The sequence below is a fragment of the Mustela putorius genome, unplaced genomic scaffold (assembly GCF_011764305.1).
Source record: "Mustela putorius furo isolate JIRA1106 unplaced genomic scaffold, ASM1176430v1.1 tig00000788_pilon_pilon_pilon, whole genome shotgun sequence".
NCBI lineage: Eukaryota > Metazoa > Chordata > Mammalia > Carnivora > Mustelidae > Mustela > Mustela putorius.
This window is the reverse complement of record NW_025421481.1, coordinates 6,828,122-6,846,075: the sequence shown is the minus strand read 5'-3', so window position 1 is coordinate 6,846,075 and position 17,954 is coordinate 6,828,122. Positions and strand designations below refer to the sequence as shown.

General features: G+C 40.6%; 1 protein-coding gene across 1 annotated transcript in view; it reads right to left on the bottom strand.

Moving 5' to 3' along the window:
• The window catches only part of ANKS1B (ankyrin repeat and sterile alpha motif domain containing 1B), a 1,114,451-nt gene that overhangs the window by 49,117 nt on the left and 1,047,380 nt on the right, over positions 1-17,954 (bottom strand). Inside the window, 3 exon segments of the mRNA XM_045084805.1 lie at positions 4,522-4,593; positions 6,494-6,622; positions 12,794-12,868. Of these exon segments, the coding sequence (XP_044940740.1) occupies positions 4,522-4,593; positions 6,494-6,622; positions 12,794-12,868 (276 nt within the window).

The following is a 17,954-nucleotide window of genomic DNA, read 5'->3' as shown; positions in this document are numbered from 1 at the left end:
GCTCTCTGCTCGAAAGGGAGCCTGCTTCCTTACCCTCCCCCCGCCCCCCGTCTGACTGTCTGCCTACTTGTGATCTCTGTCTGTCAAATAAATAAACAAAATCTTTTTAAAAACCCCAAAAAACAAAGAGCTGTCAAGCCACAAAAGACATAGAAGAAAGAAGCTTAAAAGCATATCATTGCTAAATGAGAGAAGTCGGTCTGGAAAAGGGTACCTACTGTACGATTCCCACTATAGGACATTCTGGAAAAGGCCAAAGTATAGAGACAGTGACAAGGTGAGTGGTTGTCGGGGGCGGGAGGGGAGAGAAGGTGAACAGGTGGAGCAGAGGGGATGTTTAGGGCATGAAAAGATTCTTTGTGATAACTGTCATGGGCGATACAGAACGTGACGCGTTTATCAAAACCCGGAACACCGCGTAACGCGAAGAATGAGCTCTAATGTAAACCACAGCCTTTCGTTAATGACATAACAGTACTGGTTCATAATTATGACAAAGGGGGCACACCAAGGCAGATGTCACTAATAAGGGCAGCTGTGAGGCCAGTGGTGGTGGAAGATAGAATCAAGAACTCTGCGGTTTTTGTTGTTGTTTTTTTGAAGAAGAGGATATCATCTCTTATTTTAAGATTTTTATCTGGCAGAGAGAGAGAGAGAGACAGCACAAGCAGGGGGAGATGCAGAGGGAGAGGGGAAGCAGGCTCCCTGCAGAGCAGGGGAAGCCCGATATGGGACTCGATCCCAGGACCCCAGGACCACGACCCGAGCTGAAGGCAGTGGTCTAACCAACTGAGCCACCCACGCGTCCCAAGAGCTTTGTGCTTTATGCTCAATTTTTCTGTTAACCCAAAACTGTTCTAAAAAGTCAAGTCTATCAGAAAAATTGTAGGACAGGTTAAAGAGGGAAAAAGACGGACTAATCTGAACAGAGACAGAAGGGATTTCATATTGTAAAGTGATGTGAATCCCTTTCATCTCACACACCTTAGCTTACGATGGCCCATTTTTGACTGAGACAATATGTGTCTAGTTAAACACCAGGACATCAGTGTAGAATTATCTTTGCTTCAGAACTGGAGGGGATGGTAGAGATGAAGAAACAGGTTGAGATAAACTTAGAAATTAACCGATTGTGCCTACCAAACACTCCAAATGTTTCTGAAGAAGGAAAATTGTGTATGGTTTGTTCTGGAGCAAAGTATGTATGTTTAGGTATTGTGGGTAAAAATATAGTTGCTTAAGATGCAGTAAAAACACTCCTGAAATTTTTATTTAGAATAACAGATTGGCATGTACCCAGAATTACTACATATGACTGTACCTAAATGGTTTAATGTGGCTAATTTTACAGAGTCTTTTAGGGTTCTTAAAGCTCTTTATCAATATAAATGATCCACATTTTCAGCTGTTTTAAAATTCAGGAGAATAAATGTTCCACTGGCTCATTAGATGGGTGTATAGCCTCGGGTCAGGAATTTGGTGATAAAGGTAAATCACCCCAGTTCCAACCCTGCCTGCACAGCTTCCTGCCTGGGTAACCTGGGTTAAGTTACTTGACTTTTGTTTTGCCTTGCTTCCCCCGTATGAAAGGCGGGAACCATAGCAATAGTTACCCCATGATTAGATGAACGAATGCACAGAATCACGTGCGATACGGCTCTTGAGCATTAACTGTTATTGGTATGGATAAACCGACTTTAGGAGACCCTGCCTTTTGGGGAATCACGTAGCATGCTCCTGCAGACAGACGGATGCACAAAGACCCCCCCTCCCAACGGTGGTACTTCTCCCACTTTGGGGAAACTAAAAATGTTAACATGTTGGACTCCTCCGCTGAACCTGTGAAGTCAGTGGGAGCAGGAGCTAAATCTTTGGCATGTGTGTGAACAAAGTACACCAAGGAAATAGTTCTCAGAATAAAGAACCACACTGATTTACTTCTTACTGGGAAAGTAGTTTTAATTTCAACTAAAACACATACTGTTGAGTTGAAAGGTCTTCCCCCACCCCCACCAAACGAGTAAATCAGGTCAAGTTTTAATCTACAGTACTTTGGCCTAATGATATTACTATATATCAGTTTTTAAGATCATCTGTGTTCTGAAGTATTTCCCTGGGTGGACTTGATTCTGGGACTTTGGGCTGCGAGGCCAAATTAACTGCTAGTAAGAGACGGACCCCATTTTCAGCTGGTAAGGGCTCTAACTCACAACACAACAGTTCCGGATAACAGTGAGTCTGCGCTTCTAGTTAGGAAAGGCTCTAGTGAATCCAGTGAGTGCAATGTTAGCTTCTGTACCAGAGACTGATATTTATTTAATCAGGATGGGAAATAAGAGTTGGTAATATTTGAAGAAGCAATAAAGTTCCTATTTTCATGTAAACGACCCCAAGTAAATACCAAGGGCAGCAAACCAGGAAAACGCCCCAATGAACAGAATGGCTTCTAACAGACGGCCTTTTCTGTTTCATTTTAAGCAACAGACAAGTATTTAACTAAATTATTCTCCACGGACACTATTAAAATGGCTTTCCTGTTGTTATCAGAATGGAATTTCAGATCCACTTAATTTCAAGAAATTGACTGAAATTCAAATCACAAATCTGGTTTTAAATGGTGCTCTGTACTCTATGCACTATTTATGCTGATTACAGCATTGAAGTAGCTGGGCTCCGATAACAGAGTTAATAGTATTAAATCAGAGATGCCAAATTAATTTCTTAGATGTGTTCATAAATAGCTCTAAAATTATTATGAGCCTTGACGGTTGAAAAATGTTCCCATTTTCTTACTGTTCAGTGGTGACATAATTTAGATCAGATATACATTGAAAATACAAGATTATAATATAAAATTATATTATAAATTATAAAACTATGAAAGAGGACCCCTAAGGGGCATCTAGTCCAATGTCCTCGTTTTCTAAGTAAGGAGTGTAGTAGTTGAATGCTTGTGCTCTGGAGTCAGAAAGACCTGTGTTCCAGTTCCAGATTGGCAAGTTCTTCACTATGTGACCTTGGGAAGGTTACTTAGCCTCCTCAAGCTTGATTCTCTTCAAGTGTAGAATGGGGATAAGGACTGCACTAAGCTCTAGGTTTGTGGTAGGATTAAATGGGATAAATATGCAAAACATTCAGCTCAGCACAGAAGATTGGTACATTTTAACTACTCCTTAAATATTAGCAGTTATTATCATCATGACTAAGAGTGACTTCCAAGGCAATGTAAGCAGCAACAAAACCAGAACACAGAGTTCCTGACACATATCACAGCTTTTTTCATCTAAATACAGTACCTGGGATAAAAGACTTATTGGCACAGACAATATAAGTATAACTCTACATCAAACAGAAGGATAACTAATTTCAGTCTTTCTGTTACTGAACTGATCCGGATATTAAATCAGCGATTACTTCTGGAGGTCTCAATTTCATGAAGATTCACCCATACTTAGCTTTCCATGAGCAATCGACATTACATATTTGCCTTCCTAACTGTTTAAATTTTTAAATATTTCTCACAGGATGCCTGCTCATGTAAAATAAAACAACGTATATTGGCCACAAGTAAGAGCTAGGGTTCACTTGGTAACAATGTTAAATTTGACTCTGGTTAGTTGCTATATGAAATGAGTCTACTATTCTTAATCTGTACTGTCAGGTGTGGCCAAAGCCTCTATACATCTGTTATAGAGGAAGCAAGGATAAGGGACACATTTAAACAAACAAACCGACAAGGGGGTGGGGAAGGACAGGGTGGCTGGGTTATGGACACTGGGGAGGTATGTGCTATGGTGAGTGCTGTGAACTGTGTAAGACTGATGATTCACAGACCTATACCCCTGAAGCAAATAATACATTGTATGTTAATAAAACAAACAAACAAAATTACAGTGGATGTGTAGTATGAGTAAGATTCGGTTTGGGTAGTAGAGACTCCTAGGAATCCGGGGACCAATGATCACAGACATTTATAGTTGTCATTTTTGTCAATATTGACTGCCCTTATGTGATTTACTCAGAGTGGAATATTTTTTTCTTATACTAAAAAACAAAAACAAAAACAAAAAAATACCCTCAGAATTGAGAAGCCTCATAAAGAGTATTGGCTTTATACAATAAACTCTCGATAGCTGAGCATCTGATAATCTTTTACTTAATTGGTGGTCTTCACAGTAAATATTCTCAGATTGCTTAAAGCGTTTTCTTGCAATAAACTAAAGACTGTCTCTTAAACTGGAGAATGACTAAAGTACATACTTTACTTTAAATCTTTAAAAATAAGAGTAAATGCCATGTGGCATAAATACATTAGTATGTCCAGCAGATATCAACTCACACTACAGTCAGATAAGCTCAAGTATAAACATGAACAAAGCCCAAACACCTTTTTATGTAACAGTAATGTGATTCAGCAGACCAGCAGATGAAGAAAATAGTCATTTGAAAAGTGGCAATTTGTAACCATACCCAGTATTTAGTATTTCAGCAACTAGAAATAAAATTGTTTGGCAAACTTACCCGCATTTTTGCACAGGCATCTTGGGTTGATTCTGTCCCTCTGAGCTCTTTTATCAGCATAGAACCTAAATACTAAAATACAAAACAATTCAATGGTTTATGAAAAAATATAATAAATAGGAGTTGCGATTTAAAACCAAACTGTGGAAGTCCTACTGGCTGGGTTTCCTGGCTGAAAGTTGTTGGATAACTTTTATAAACTAAGAGTAACTAATCCTAACAAATAAATGCTTTTAAAGAGAGAATGCTGTAGAATTAACTTCAGTTCTGAGAGCTGTAAATTGCTCTTTATAATAAAACCGCAGCATTTTCTAAAGATGCCATCTTTCAAATCATATTTAACTGCAAAATGGGGGCATCTAAAAATGTTTTCCCTTTTTTTTTTTTTTTTTTTGAGGCAGCAATGTCTGCAAAAATAAATCACGCTACTCTCCACGTAATTACAGGGTTGTAGGAGACAGCTGAGAAGCTAAGCGATATGCACCCCATTTGGGCTGAGTTGGCTGCGTAGGTAATTAACGTTAGGGAGCTCTCGGGGCGGAGATGCAGTTTGGGGTCTCAGCGTTCACAGCTGCGCGCCCAGTGCTTGATCCACCTGGGAATGAGATGGGCACAAGGTGGGAGCCTGCGGGGACGAGGAACGACCTCTCCGTTGTTCCAGAAGGGGGAGAGCCCAGCTCCTGGTGCAAACCGACCACGGAGGGGCTGAATGGGATAGGAGAGATGAGAGCGCCCCCTCCCAGGAATTACCAATCACTTTTTTTGTTAGGTGATCTGATCCAATACTGCCTCGGTGCCAAACGCCACTCACTCTCTAAGTTCTAGCTGGGGGGCGGGGCGGGTTGGGGAGGACGACAAAGAGTTTGTAGCAAAATGTCTATTTTGCCTTTCCATCAATTGACTCCTCTCCAACTTTTCGAAACTTCAATAGGGTTTCTTTCTTTTGTCATTTTTTCCTTCCCTAATCTCCTAACTGCCCCCCCCCACAAAAAAAAATAGAGCGCGAAAGAGCTCTATGTGTCTTTAAAAAAACGAAAAACAAAAACAAATGAAAATCATTATTTTGCTTACATGGCACGGGGCAAAAACCCGACTGTGAAACGGGCGTGCGGACCCGGCACTGCCGGACGCGAAGAGGGGCGTGCCTTAAAAGGGCAGGGGGCGTGGCTAAGGGCCCCGCATCAAGGCGAGCTCCAAAGGCTCAAGGGTTTGTGGGGCGTTTGAGCTTTGCAGGAAGGAGGCATTTCAGTTCCACAGTCTGGGGGAGATTACTGCTGAGATGAACCCAATGCTCCAAGATAAGCAGGCAGTAAAAAAGGTATAGATAATAAAACAAACAAAAGGCCGAAATTGCTAGGCGACAACCAGAATGCCCACGTCTTAATCAAATTAAGAAAAAGGATCTCGGAGAAATCCTTGCCTTTTCAGCTATGGGGGAATTCTGCCCTAACTGAAACATTTCTTTTTAAAGAGAGGTGATTTTCCTTTTCCTGCTGCAGCCATGACAACCACCTGTCCCCAAACCTATGGTATTCTTTCAATATTTACCTGTTCATATTACTTGTAATTCTCAGCTCAGCCTGATTCTCTCTCCTATTAGAACAAGGTATCCAGTAATAGAACCCTAATGAAAAAAATCGGGTAGTAGACCCAGTGTTTTGAGATCATTGGTCAGTGAATGTTGCTGTCTATATATGTTATACTTATATGCATTTCCATTTTAAGATTGTGCTTTAACATATTTCACTTAAAATATACAACTGTATAAGAAGAAGGCAAAATAGACCTTAAGCTTACAAGAATAAAAGGGATTCCTAACCTCTATTTACTTGGACATTCTCGGTATAGGAAAGGCTACTTTTAAGAAAAAGAGAAGGGGAGAACATTTTAAGAGTTTCATTGTATTTCGGTGTATTTTTAATACACCCTCTATTCCCACTGGTACCCAAATAATGAATAGATGGTAACTTACAAAAGCTTTGTAATCACACGATTGGAAGATGAGCTTTTCTGGGTGGTGCTGCCAGTACTGAACTGGAGTTGAGGCTGTGGCTTCATTTGGAGGTCGCAAGGTAATGGAAGGTTCTCCCCAGTCTCCTGTCTGAAAATCACATTTATTCTAGAGGTAATATGAGCAGTTGGCAAAGTTCATTCCCTATAGTTAGCCTGAGTTCATTTTACACATGTGTGCTAGAATGGGCAAATGCCTCTGGGTGTATTATATGTGTAGAAATACTTTTACTATTTTTTTTTATTGGTTTTATATATGTGATAGCATCATATTTCCCAAGGCTGAGTTAATTTCTCAGGCGTGAAAGAAGTTATTCCATTTTTAGAAGGACACCCTAAGCTACGTGATTTTAAAATGAAACATGGAGATATTCATAAATGATGCACTAATTCATAATTTTCTGTTACAACAGAAAATGAACATACGAACTTTGAAAGACTTTTCTGCTTTTAAGCTTGCTTATTTGAACTTTTTAGTCTGAATTGTTTTTACATTCAGATACACAGCTTCATGAATTTCAGTTTCCAAATACGACAGGTACCATGTACTTGGGATGAGTTTAGATCTCTGGAGAAAAGGTAGTATAAGTGTGATTCTAAACAAAATTTCACAAGAAAAATTTACAAATGGATGACTAATTCTCCTCATCTGAGTTCACTTGTATTGATAAAATGCCACTGTGACGGTCTCGGATGTATTCAGCTACCTTTCTCAGAAAACCTAAAGCCCAAATGAATAATAAACATTCCAAGGCCAGGTTTAGTCATACGTGCATATGCATGTACTTGAGGATCTTAATCCACAAATACAGGCAAATGCACATATGATGGCGTATCCCACTAAGACAGACCCAAGACAGAAGGACATCCCATCCTTCCGTCTATCATTTTCCATGAGGTTAGCTTCGACTGGTTTTATTACTATAATGGCCTTGTGTGAGCATCTATAAAGTCAAAGGCTGGCGTTGGCAGGTCTTTTCTGGGTTCTAATCTGATTTAGATATTATATTAGGGGTGATTTCTCACTCTTTTCTCTGGGTAGAGTTCCCAGTTTCTCAAAATTCAACTCTTTGTTCTCAAAAGGACATTAACAAAAACTAGACAACAGGTAGATTTCCAAAGTTACTCTTTTAACCTGGATCTGGCTGCTCCTGTAGAATTAAAAGAATTACCTTTCTCAGGAGTTGAAAAGGATATAAATAGGTCTCACGAGCTCCCAAACCAAGTAAAACTCTGGTCAGAGACCAAGTTTACTGAAGTACTAACAAATGGGTTAATACTGTAGGGCTTCTTAAGAAGGATTTTCAAGGAATCTAGCGTAAGAACGTAGAATGTTGGGTGTTGGTGTACGTTTTGGGGGGGAGAAAAAAGTCGACAGCTTTCAATAAATTCTCCGAAAGGCTCAGAAACTCCAACAGGTTAAAACCCGTGAGTCTCCAGAAGTAGCTTACACAGGACATGTGTTTTGGGGAAGAGGACTAGCATTTCAATTTTCTCTGTGCGGTCTGGACTTACTTTAGGTGACACGTGAGGTGGCTGCTAAGGCTGGGAAGTGTTAGGAATAGGCTTTGCTTTCTGAAGTTTCTGTCTTTGAAAAACCAAAAGAAAATTCTAGAGCCCCTCAGGAATGCACAGGCCTTTTCACTGAGGCAGAGTCTAAGCCATTCTGTTAGTTTGGTTCTAGATCCTAACTTACTCGCATATGGCTTGGTTCTCCTATCTCCTGTCTGTTGAAATTGTTAAGACTTTACCTGGAATAATTACTTTAGCATTTCTGTCTGTCGTTATGACCCATCCCTGACTCATTCTTGAGCTTTCTCTTTATAAGTTTTATTTTGTTAAAAAAAAAAAAAAAAGACTGGCTGCAATTAATTTTAGGAGAAAGTTTTCCTCTGGCTGCCTAATATGATCTTTTCTTCTCTTTCTCTTTCAAACATCTGGTCTACAACATCTCTCAGTCTTTAATTCAACTGGCTGTGATTTGCTCTTAAAAAAAAAAAAAAACTAGTATGAAATTGAAAATGTAGAAAATGTGGATTCCAAAGCTATTTTGAAGCTGAATGTAATAACCTTTAAGTGATAATATCTATAGTTAAAACTCTGGAAACATGCAGCCAGGAGTTCTTAATTAAAAGCTCTCCCCAAATCCAGCAAATCCTCTAGTCCGCCCCATTCACCTTCTTCCCCTCCCTCGAAAAAGCAACAACAACATAGCAAACAGGTGTTGTACATTTAAGTCACGGGTAACACTGTTAACAGAACAACAGAAGTTTGCACGCAACTCCGTGGAATGATACAAAAGGAGGAGCTGGTTGACGTTAAGATCTTTCGATCCAGTGTTTTCCGGGTGACAACAGAAACCAAGCATCAGATCATCACTTCAGCCCTGTCTTAGTTTAGCTTGAAGTATCCCTTGGCTGAGCTCAACAGGCAGTTCTCACAACAGCCTGAACAGCCATGGCAGGCGCTGGGGGTACCACGGGTTGCGGGGCAAAGGCTGGAAACAGGGCTGGGCGTGGGGATGAGTGGGGTGCAGCCAGGGTTATGGGGACATTTCAGGTGTTAGTACGTTAAGCATGCAAATCGTATGCAAACTCATTCTCTAGTTGCTGAATTAACTCAGGCACTTTTATAATTAAACTTCGATGTGAGTTCCATACACGTCAAGCAGAACTACAGCCAAATGCTCATCCCAATATTCACACCATCCACACAAGTTGTAGCAGCCATTTTGGAAGAACGAGCCCCAGCACATAGCACCTCAGTCTGGAAATCATCCCGACCTCTTATTTGATAACCACTTGAAAAACGGGTGGCACATCCAATAAACTCAGTTTAGGCAGGGCCATCATCTGCTCTCTGCGACTCCACTTTGTCCCGAAATCACAAGCCACCTGCTTTGAATTCAGAGTGATCTGACAGGGCCTTCCTACATGCTGTGGGGGAGGGGAGGGAATGCTGCGGAAGAGAAATACAATCCCTCCTTTATGTTCTTTGTGGCCTTGAAACATTACTCCGGTCCAAATATTTTAAAATTCTCTATATAGGGACTGGATCTATCTGTCTGGAATAAGAACTGAGTTTTGTCATATGTAGGGCCTATTTCCAGATGTTCATTTTCAAAGACATAAACAGTGTTCTTAAGATTGAAGTTACAAAAAACACAAATGTACTTGCTTCCTGGAAATTCATCAGCTTATTATTATTGTGTTTCACTTTAGACCGAAGAATATTTATAAGGCACCACTTGCAGGTGTTCAGTCTTCCCTCTGGAGTTAGCTTTATGAGAACGGATGGATTTGGTGACACTACTGCCAGCGGGGGGTAGAGACTGGGCCTTGGGTTATAGCTTCAACTGGTCCATGGACAGTAAAAGAAAAAAAAAAGATTGGAGAGAATAATGTCCGTCCTGGACACTGGACAGCACCAGGAATGAACTATGGAGGAAGCGGTTAGGGCGGTACAGGGTAGGGACCAGTGAAAGAAACCACAAAGCAAATTAGGGTTTCTACCTCAGCTATACAATAATTTCAAATGGGGAGGCCCATTGTTAGGTCTTATAAAATAGTACACTCTTACCGAGATGGTACCTGTATTTCCTTAGGTAAAGTAATAAAAGTAATTCTCCAGGTAAGTTAATAAAATTAATTTAATAATTTCCCAGTTTTAAAAAATGTGTTAAATATGAAAAAAATCAAAGAGACCTAAAAAGTCTTTTGCCTCAAAGAATGGTTTATAATCAAACCTTACCCTCGACGAATAGTAGATTTAAACTTAGGGAACAGCGATGCAATTATATTTAAGTAGAATAACAAAACAGGAAAAGATTGGGGTAAAATTCTATTTTAAACTATTACTGACTGGCAGTACTCTTTAAAAGGCTTAAGTAATTACAGAAGAGAAATTCAGTGATTCAAGACACTCTTACTGAATGTCTCCAGGCTACTTTTTTAGAGCTTAAAATACTTAAAACTTTCCTTTATGTTCATGTATTGAATGATTTTAATATTCTAAGAATTTGGTCATGGCTTAAAACCTCATCTACTTGGTATGTATGTAGGTATTTCCTGTAGGATATTATCAATGAAACAAAGGAAAATGGACATCATGAAGTATCCTTTCCGGCTCGAATAAAAATTAAACTGTGAATATAGAGAAAAAACATAATTCGAGATTAGAGCTTTAAGTGGAAAATTGATTCTGTTGAACAGGTATTTACCAACTGCCAACTCGGCGTGCACAGTCTGGCGGAGTGTGAAGGGCTAAGGTGGGGCCATACTTAACATGATGTAATTAAATCAAATGTCTTTTATCCCACCAGCTGAAAAGTATAAAACCATTAACTGAATTTTGTTGTGACCCAGGAAAAAATTCACAGAAGTCTGCAGATAGATTTTTATTGGATGGCGGAGACTAAAATGCAGCTTTTCAACCTTGCTTTATTCCAAAGGTGTTACAGATGCATGACTTTTGGTTCAAATGTACCAGATACATAAGGCTAATGGAAAAACACTGTATTGCAGAATTCTCTCCTCCAAACACGGAAACTGAAGATACTACATACTCTCTATCCTCTGTGCATATGAAGGGAACATCATCTGTAATCTTATTTTCTTCTTGAGAAAAACATTTCCTAAGGATATCAGTAAATAATTAAAAGCCAGGGTTATGACTTAGTTTCCTAACATGAACAGAAAGGTATGGTATTTTTCAAGTCTTGTATTATTCTGAATTTTTTTTTAAAATTAGGATTTAATTGATTTTTTAAAAAATGGTAGCTTTTAAATCTTTTCTCCTAGGAACTGTTTCCACCTACCTGCTTATAAATTTAGATCTGAATATTAACAAACATTCTCTATTTCTTTAGAACACTTAATGAAAAACGAAAATGATCTTAAATGATGATTTTTAGGTTAAGGCTTCACTTTGAAGAATTCTGACAAATATCGATCAGAGATGAGCTACCCAAACATCCATAAGGTACAGGTGAAAGCATTTATTTTCTGTTATCTCTGAGGCTTTGAAGAATGTTCCCGAGAGCTGTACGCTTATAAATATGTATACATGGGTTTGGCTGTGAATGTAAGGAAGGGCCTCCTACAAACATTCACACACACACACGGAAGCAGGAGGCTGCAGCAGGTCTTTTGAAAATCTTCCAGAATCAAGAGTGCTAGTTTGGTCAAATGCAGCTGGTTATACCAAATTTGTTCCTTTGGATGATAAAGAGCAGAGATGGCCACTTCTCAACATGAAAAAGCACTGGTTAGCATTTATGGGTTCGGGAGGGACTGCTGGGTCACTGGAGCTTTGGTACCAGGCAACGTACAGACCCCATGAGCCCAAGAGCCAGAAGTCCCATGCACGGGGAGGGGTGTGCCTAGCGTGGCACCCCAAAGGGAGGCCCTGCACATGCCACCCCGAGAGCTCTGTTTAGTGATTCTCAACCAAATGTCTTAACCTCTCGGACAGCAGACTATCCGATGGGAAAAATTTAACAGGATATGAAAATAAGATTGTATTTTAAAATTCAAAACAGAAAAGACCAAATGTTAAAATGTCTATTTCCCAAACAAAACTGCTTTTTTTTTTTTTTAAAGTATGCAGAGGTAAGCTGTGAATATTTGAATATCATGCAGCTCAGAGTAAAATGGGTCACGATTTCCCACACATTCCAAAGACCAATTCAGTATTGTCCGATGGAAAAAGGCTGAGAACCACTTTGTAGCTCTAACAGTGTCTCTCCTGGCCAAAGTACTCCCACGCTTGCATAAATGTATACAGAATATCATGCAAATCAGACTCAAATATTTCTCACAACTGAAGCACATGAACCTTTGAGAACTTTTGGACACAATGGGTTGACTAGCCCATGGACATGGGGAAGTACGAGATGCAGAAGACTAACACTGATATATACATGTGTGTGTGTGTATATATATATATATCAATTTACCCTTTTCCTTCTTCCTGTGAAAGCAAGTTAACACAGACACCTGGGATGAAAGCCAAAACTCACATGGGACAGGTTTTAAACTGCAGACTTTAAAAACCAGGTATGTTTCTCATTTTAGGACAATGTTTGCACATCAACTGGTCACAAGGCACAGTGAATGAGGCATCAGAGACAAGCTCTCAGGAGTCGTGAGACAGCACAGAGTGTCTGCATTGCCAGGACACAGTACCTGCGGCTACTGACAACACTTTGCAACACATTACACAGTGCAAGTTCAGGAAAGAAAATAACCATTTGTAACCTTACATTATGAACCTGATGGATGGCTGAGAAAGGAAATCCAGCGTTCTGATTCGTCCATATCTCACAGACAGACGACTGCTGGTATAAACAGAAAACTATCTCATCTTGTCAATATTTAGAACATGGCAGCTACCAAGGTAGCATCAAGGAAGGGAAGGAGGAAAATAATAAAAAGCAAAGAATCACATTTCTTAAACACACACACACACACACATTCAAAAAATGTTTTAGGTTGCCCAGGTTTAATAATTGGCTTCCAACATATTCTTTTGCTTAAAAGCCTTTTGGGTTGGCTGGGAAATAAAAAAGACCATTTAGGCATTAGTTTTATATCAAGGGAGATTACCAGTAGGTTCACATCTTGGAAAAAGCGAATTGTGTTTTACATTTGCCAAAGACAACGGAAATACCTTCCCTTTTCACATAATTCATTTCAGAGGATAAATATTTTCACGGAGTTCAAGAAAGATGGGAAAAAGCCTTTAGAGCAGAATAAATATTTTTGTTTTCTTATCTTCAATGACCAAAAGCAAGCAATGCAGTAAAATGACTTTCCTGACTCAGTCATTGCTCCATTTAATAAACCTAGAAGATCCTTCTCCCTCCAGAGTTCTCAAGGGCGGTTGACAGGGGAGAGGGGGAAGCATCAGTTGGCCACTCGGCAGTGGAGGGGCGTGGGGGGGGGGAGCAGGAGGAAGGATACTAGGCAGGGAGGAGTTGGGGTCAGGAAGCCACGGTCTGTTACTGAAGCAGACACTCTGGGGAACAGCACTAGGGAGCCTACAATGGGTCAGCTCCATCATCCCGACTCTCCACCACACCATTAACAAGCTAAGAATGAACAATTATTAAAAGGCAATTATGTTTTCTTTTTAGAACCAAATGCCAAGCTAGGAGGCCCTCCTCCCGGGAGTTACAGAAGAAACCACCAAATAAACCGAAGAGGCTCCTGGCTTGATCTTTACAGAGTTCTTTTCCTGAATTCCATCATTCTAAAAGACACCATGAAATTGAATCACAGAAAATGGCAGCATGCCTAAACTTACTCAGTAAGCACCGTGAATATCCCCAGAATTCACAAGTAGGCCGTACAAAGATCATGCCGGAAGGAGATAAGAACATAACCACAATATGGTTTAGAAGCCCGGTAAAGAACAATCGCATCAGCAAATGAATTATGGAAAAGAAACTTATCCCTGGCTAAATGTTATCCCTACCTTCACCCTCCCAGAAATGCTCACCAGAAACTCAACATCTCCCTGTCCAGTGCCAGCGGCATCCCCCCCAGCCCCGCCCCAGACATCTTTGCTTTCCATCTCTTCTGTCCTCTGGATGGCTTGCTGGGGACAGATTGTTAGGTAATTGGCATCCCGTTAAGGAAATAAGATCCTTGGGGTCTGACCGAAGGCAAAAGCAACCATCTCCCACTTAAACCAGCTCTGCTACTCAGTTCCTTCTCTAGACTTCCTGGTATTCTCTCCACCGGGAATCTTCCTCTTCCTCCCTTTCAAAAATTCAGTCTCTAGCAGGTTAAGTCTTGTGCCCATTAAATACCCAGCCTCATCTACAATAGCTGGCATCTGATTTAAATATACGAACTCCATGCTTTGGTGGGATTACCATCTTAGCTGGCACAAACGGGCATGTAGCAGGAGGATAGCCCTCACCTTCTCAGTACTCTCATCCACATTTCTGAGCTCATTGTTTCACAACTTTCACAGACTTAAAAAATAAAAAAAAAGTAGTTATTCACCTGAGAGGGAGAGAGACGAGAGAGAGGGAGAGTGGGTGTGTTGGGGGGGGGGTGGTGTTTGCAGCGGGAAAGGGAGAGAAAATCTCAAGCAGATTCCCCGCTGAGTGCAGAGCCCAATGTGGGTCTCAATCTCACCAGCCTGAGATCATGACCTGAGCCAAAAAGCAAGAGTCAGCTGCCTAAGCGATTGAGCTACCTAGGAACCCCAACTTCCACAGACTTTGAATACTAGAAGTAACTAACCCAGGAACCACTTGTCATTGGACAGATGAAGACACTGAGATTCAGAAGTGGCTTGCTCAGGTGACACAGGGCAGTGTCACAACATGTCAGTCTGGGACGGCTGGGAAGGAGTGCCGGCCCAGTCTCCCCTCCCTGATGGGCACCAGGCCACTTGACAGTTGGGGCAGACCCCATAATTTCCTGGTCACTTTGCGTCACTAAGAATCCATTTTGTAAAAAACAAACAAACAAACAAACAAACCCAATATCACCTGATTTAGACCTTGCTTCCCTCACCACAGGTCAGGCTTGAGACTTAAAAAACCCATGGAGGCTTGATTTGTACTTGGTCTTCTCCTTCCTTCTTCCACCAGGAGTAGGGAGGAGTGGGGTGGTATGGTCAACTGTGGATACCCCCCACCCCAAGCTCTACCTCCTTCATGCCCTTTGTTGGGGAGGGGAGTACTGGAGAAGGACAAGGGCCTCTTTTCTTATTCAGCTATGGCTGAATTCTCTGATGGCTTGTACTGCTTCTCAGAATAATGCTAATATGGCCTCCGATGTCTTCTTGTAGCAGGTGCAATCATCCCAGCCTACACAGGTTCTACTGTGTTTCCGTGTAAGATCTTTGGAGGCCTCTTCTGGGGAAGGAGATGGGGTCCCCACTGCACGATTCCTGATGTGAAAATTATGTCTCCAGCTTGACTTCTTCCAAACTCTACTCAGCCCTCCTAGCGCCCATGCTCACCCGCTGGATAGGACACAGGAGAGAGGGTATAAGCCAGCCTCCTCCTGGCGCACCCACCCGCATCACACAAACATACGGCCTGGCCGTGCAACCTGTGACCACTCCCCTCTTTGCCAGGACATGGCCCTCCAGTTCTCTCCTCTTCAGCTCAGGTTGGTGCATCTGCCTATTAGAAGTCCGACTATGGAATGCGATGCCAGTTTCCTCTTCTGGCACGTTCCCCCACTCTGCATGAGCCGTCCTCTTAGAGCTCTTCCCACCAGACTCTGAGTGCATGGGGACACCTGTCTCCTCCTGTGCCCTCTCCTCAGTGGCTTAGGTCTCTGTCCTTCCCCAACACCAATCTTCTGCCTATTCACACAGGCAGCTGCCAGTGACTGGGCTCACCACCTCCTGGCCAATCATGAAGAGGGTAGCTGTCTCCATTATGGGCAACTTTCTCTTGAGAATATTCAGTACTTAGTTCCTCCAGGAAATTTCCCACTTAATGTCTTATTACACGAGTATTATCTTCCAACAGTGAGAGAAAGTTACCAGAGAGTTAAGAAGGGAAGAGACTCATACATCACTTAGTTTATTTTTTTAAATTCACATAAAATTTTTCTCAATGAAGAAAAAAACTCTACCTCTGGTCACATACACTGAACAGAGTTTGTATGTGGCTTATATACATCTGAAAGATGTTACAATAATTATTTTCATTTATGAGCTACGTCTTAAACTTAGAAAAAAGTAAAACCTCTATAAGTTCCAACAATTAACTGACTCAAAACAAAGGGTTAAAAGTCAGATTTTTAAAAAAGAGTTGGGGGAAAAAAGACAGTTAATTGTGTTTTAGTTGTGGAGGTTGCTGAAGAAAATGCTGATACATTTCAGATATCACAGTCATTCTGTTGGCAATAAATAATTTATCAGGCTCAAAGAGCAGTTACTCTAGGTAGATTAGCTGTAACTGGCATCTTCATAAGATAAAATGTCTCTTCTTCTAGACACATGGTTATTAGACTGAGTTTTGGAATGAGGCTTTTTTTTTAATGCAAAAGAGTTTCCATCACAGATTTTCATTATATTTATGAAGATAATATTTCACAGTACAATGTGTATTGAAGGGCTGAGTTCTGAACGGTTCTGGGAAAGAAAAAATTGGTGATTTTACTGGGAACCCACATTCCTAGAACAGCAGTGATTTAAATCTAAGTTTTAATTGAGCTTTAGAGTGTCTTCATTTGTAAAAAATAATAATAGTACTTGACCTACTTATTTTGCCAGGTTGTTCTGCAGCTCATGGTAAGCTACATGAGAGAGGGATTTTTTTTTAAGCTAAATTTCTAGCACCTAGAACACAGAAGGCCATCAAGCATATTTACTGAATCACTGGAACTGTAGAATGTGTTCAGAGTTTCTTGACAAAGAGTAAAGCAGGACTGGAACATTAATTACTACTATTCATTATCATTTGTAGTTGGTTTGCGCTTCTCGCCACTTGGGCTTTTTTAGTCAATGACATCACTGCTGACACATTTCTGGTGAATGCATCAGAAATGAACCTTGAAGAGTTCTTGTTAGAATGGTTCTCATTTTTCCTGATAAAGGCTGACACAGGGTTTCTCACTTTGTTGAAGGGAGAAGGAATATTTGTAATAGTATACCTATGCGTTAAAGGCCTGCTTATACTGAGCTTGGAATCAATTCTATAAAAGGATGTTAAACATCCTTTTCATTTGCTTATTTCTCAGGCCAACTTAGTTTACCTCAACCTGAATTACCATGAAATCCAAATAAATGGGGATTAAGGAAAGATACAGTAGTCTTATAACTGAGATATAGTCAATAATTGAATGTGGATTTCTTTGATGAAGCAAAGGCATATTATGTTATGTTTCTCCTGGCTCTGGAAATGTTTTCTTAAAATACAACACATGTCTCATTCTTGTCACTATCATGTACCTCAGGTTACCAGGAATTTAGTTCAGAAAATACAACACATCTGCATTCCAATCTAATGACAAAATGTAAAGTGTAGTACTTATCTTCAAGGTTTTCTTCCTGAAGGAAGGCTTTTTGTCTACTCAACTGGCAGCAATCCAGTAGTTTATGACATATTCTCTCTTCCTACTCATCCATTTCCCCCTCTTTACTGGAACATTCTCAAACAGTACTGTAACATCTTCTAATAAAAGCAAACAGACTCCTTCCTTTGACCCAATATCCTTCTTGAGCTCCTATTCAATTTCTGTTCTTTAAGAAGTAAAATGCCCCAAGAGGTGCCTGTGTTTTCTCCATGTTCCCTTTTCCTGTCCCCACTTGAGCCCGTTCTACAGAAACTGTTTTTCTCTATACCCTCCACTCTGCCTAATCTGACACTTCATTTTCCTTGATATCTGACACTTGATCACTCCTTCCATTTCTTGGCCTCCTTTGCTGGTTTCTATAAGTGGTCA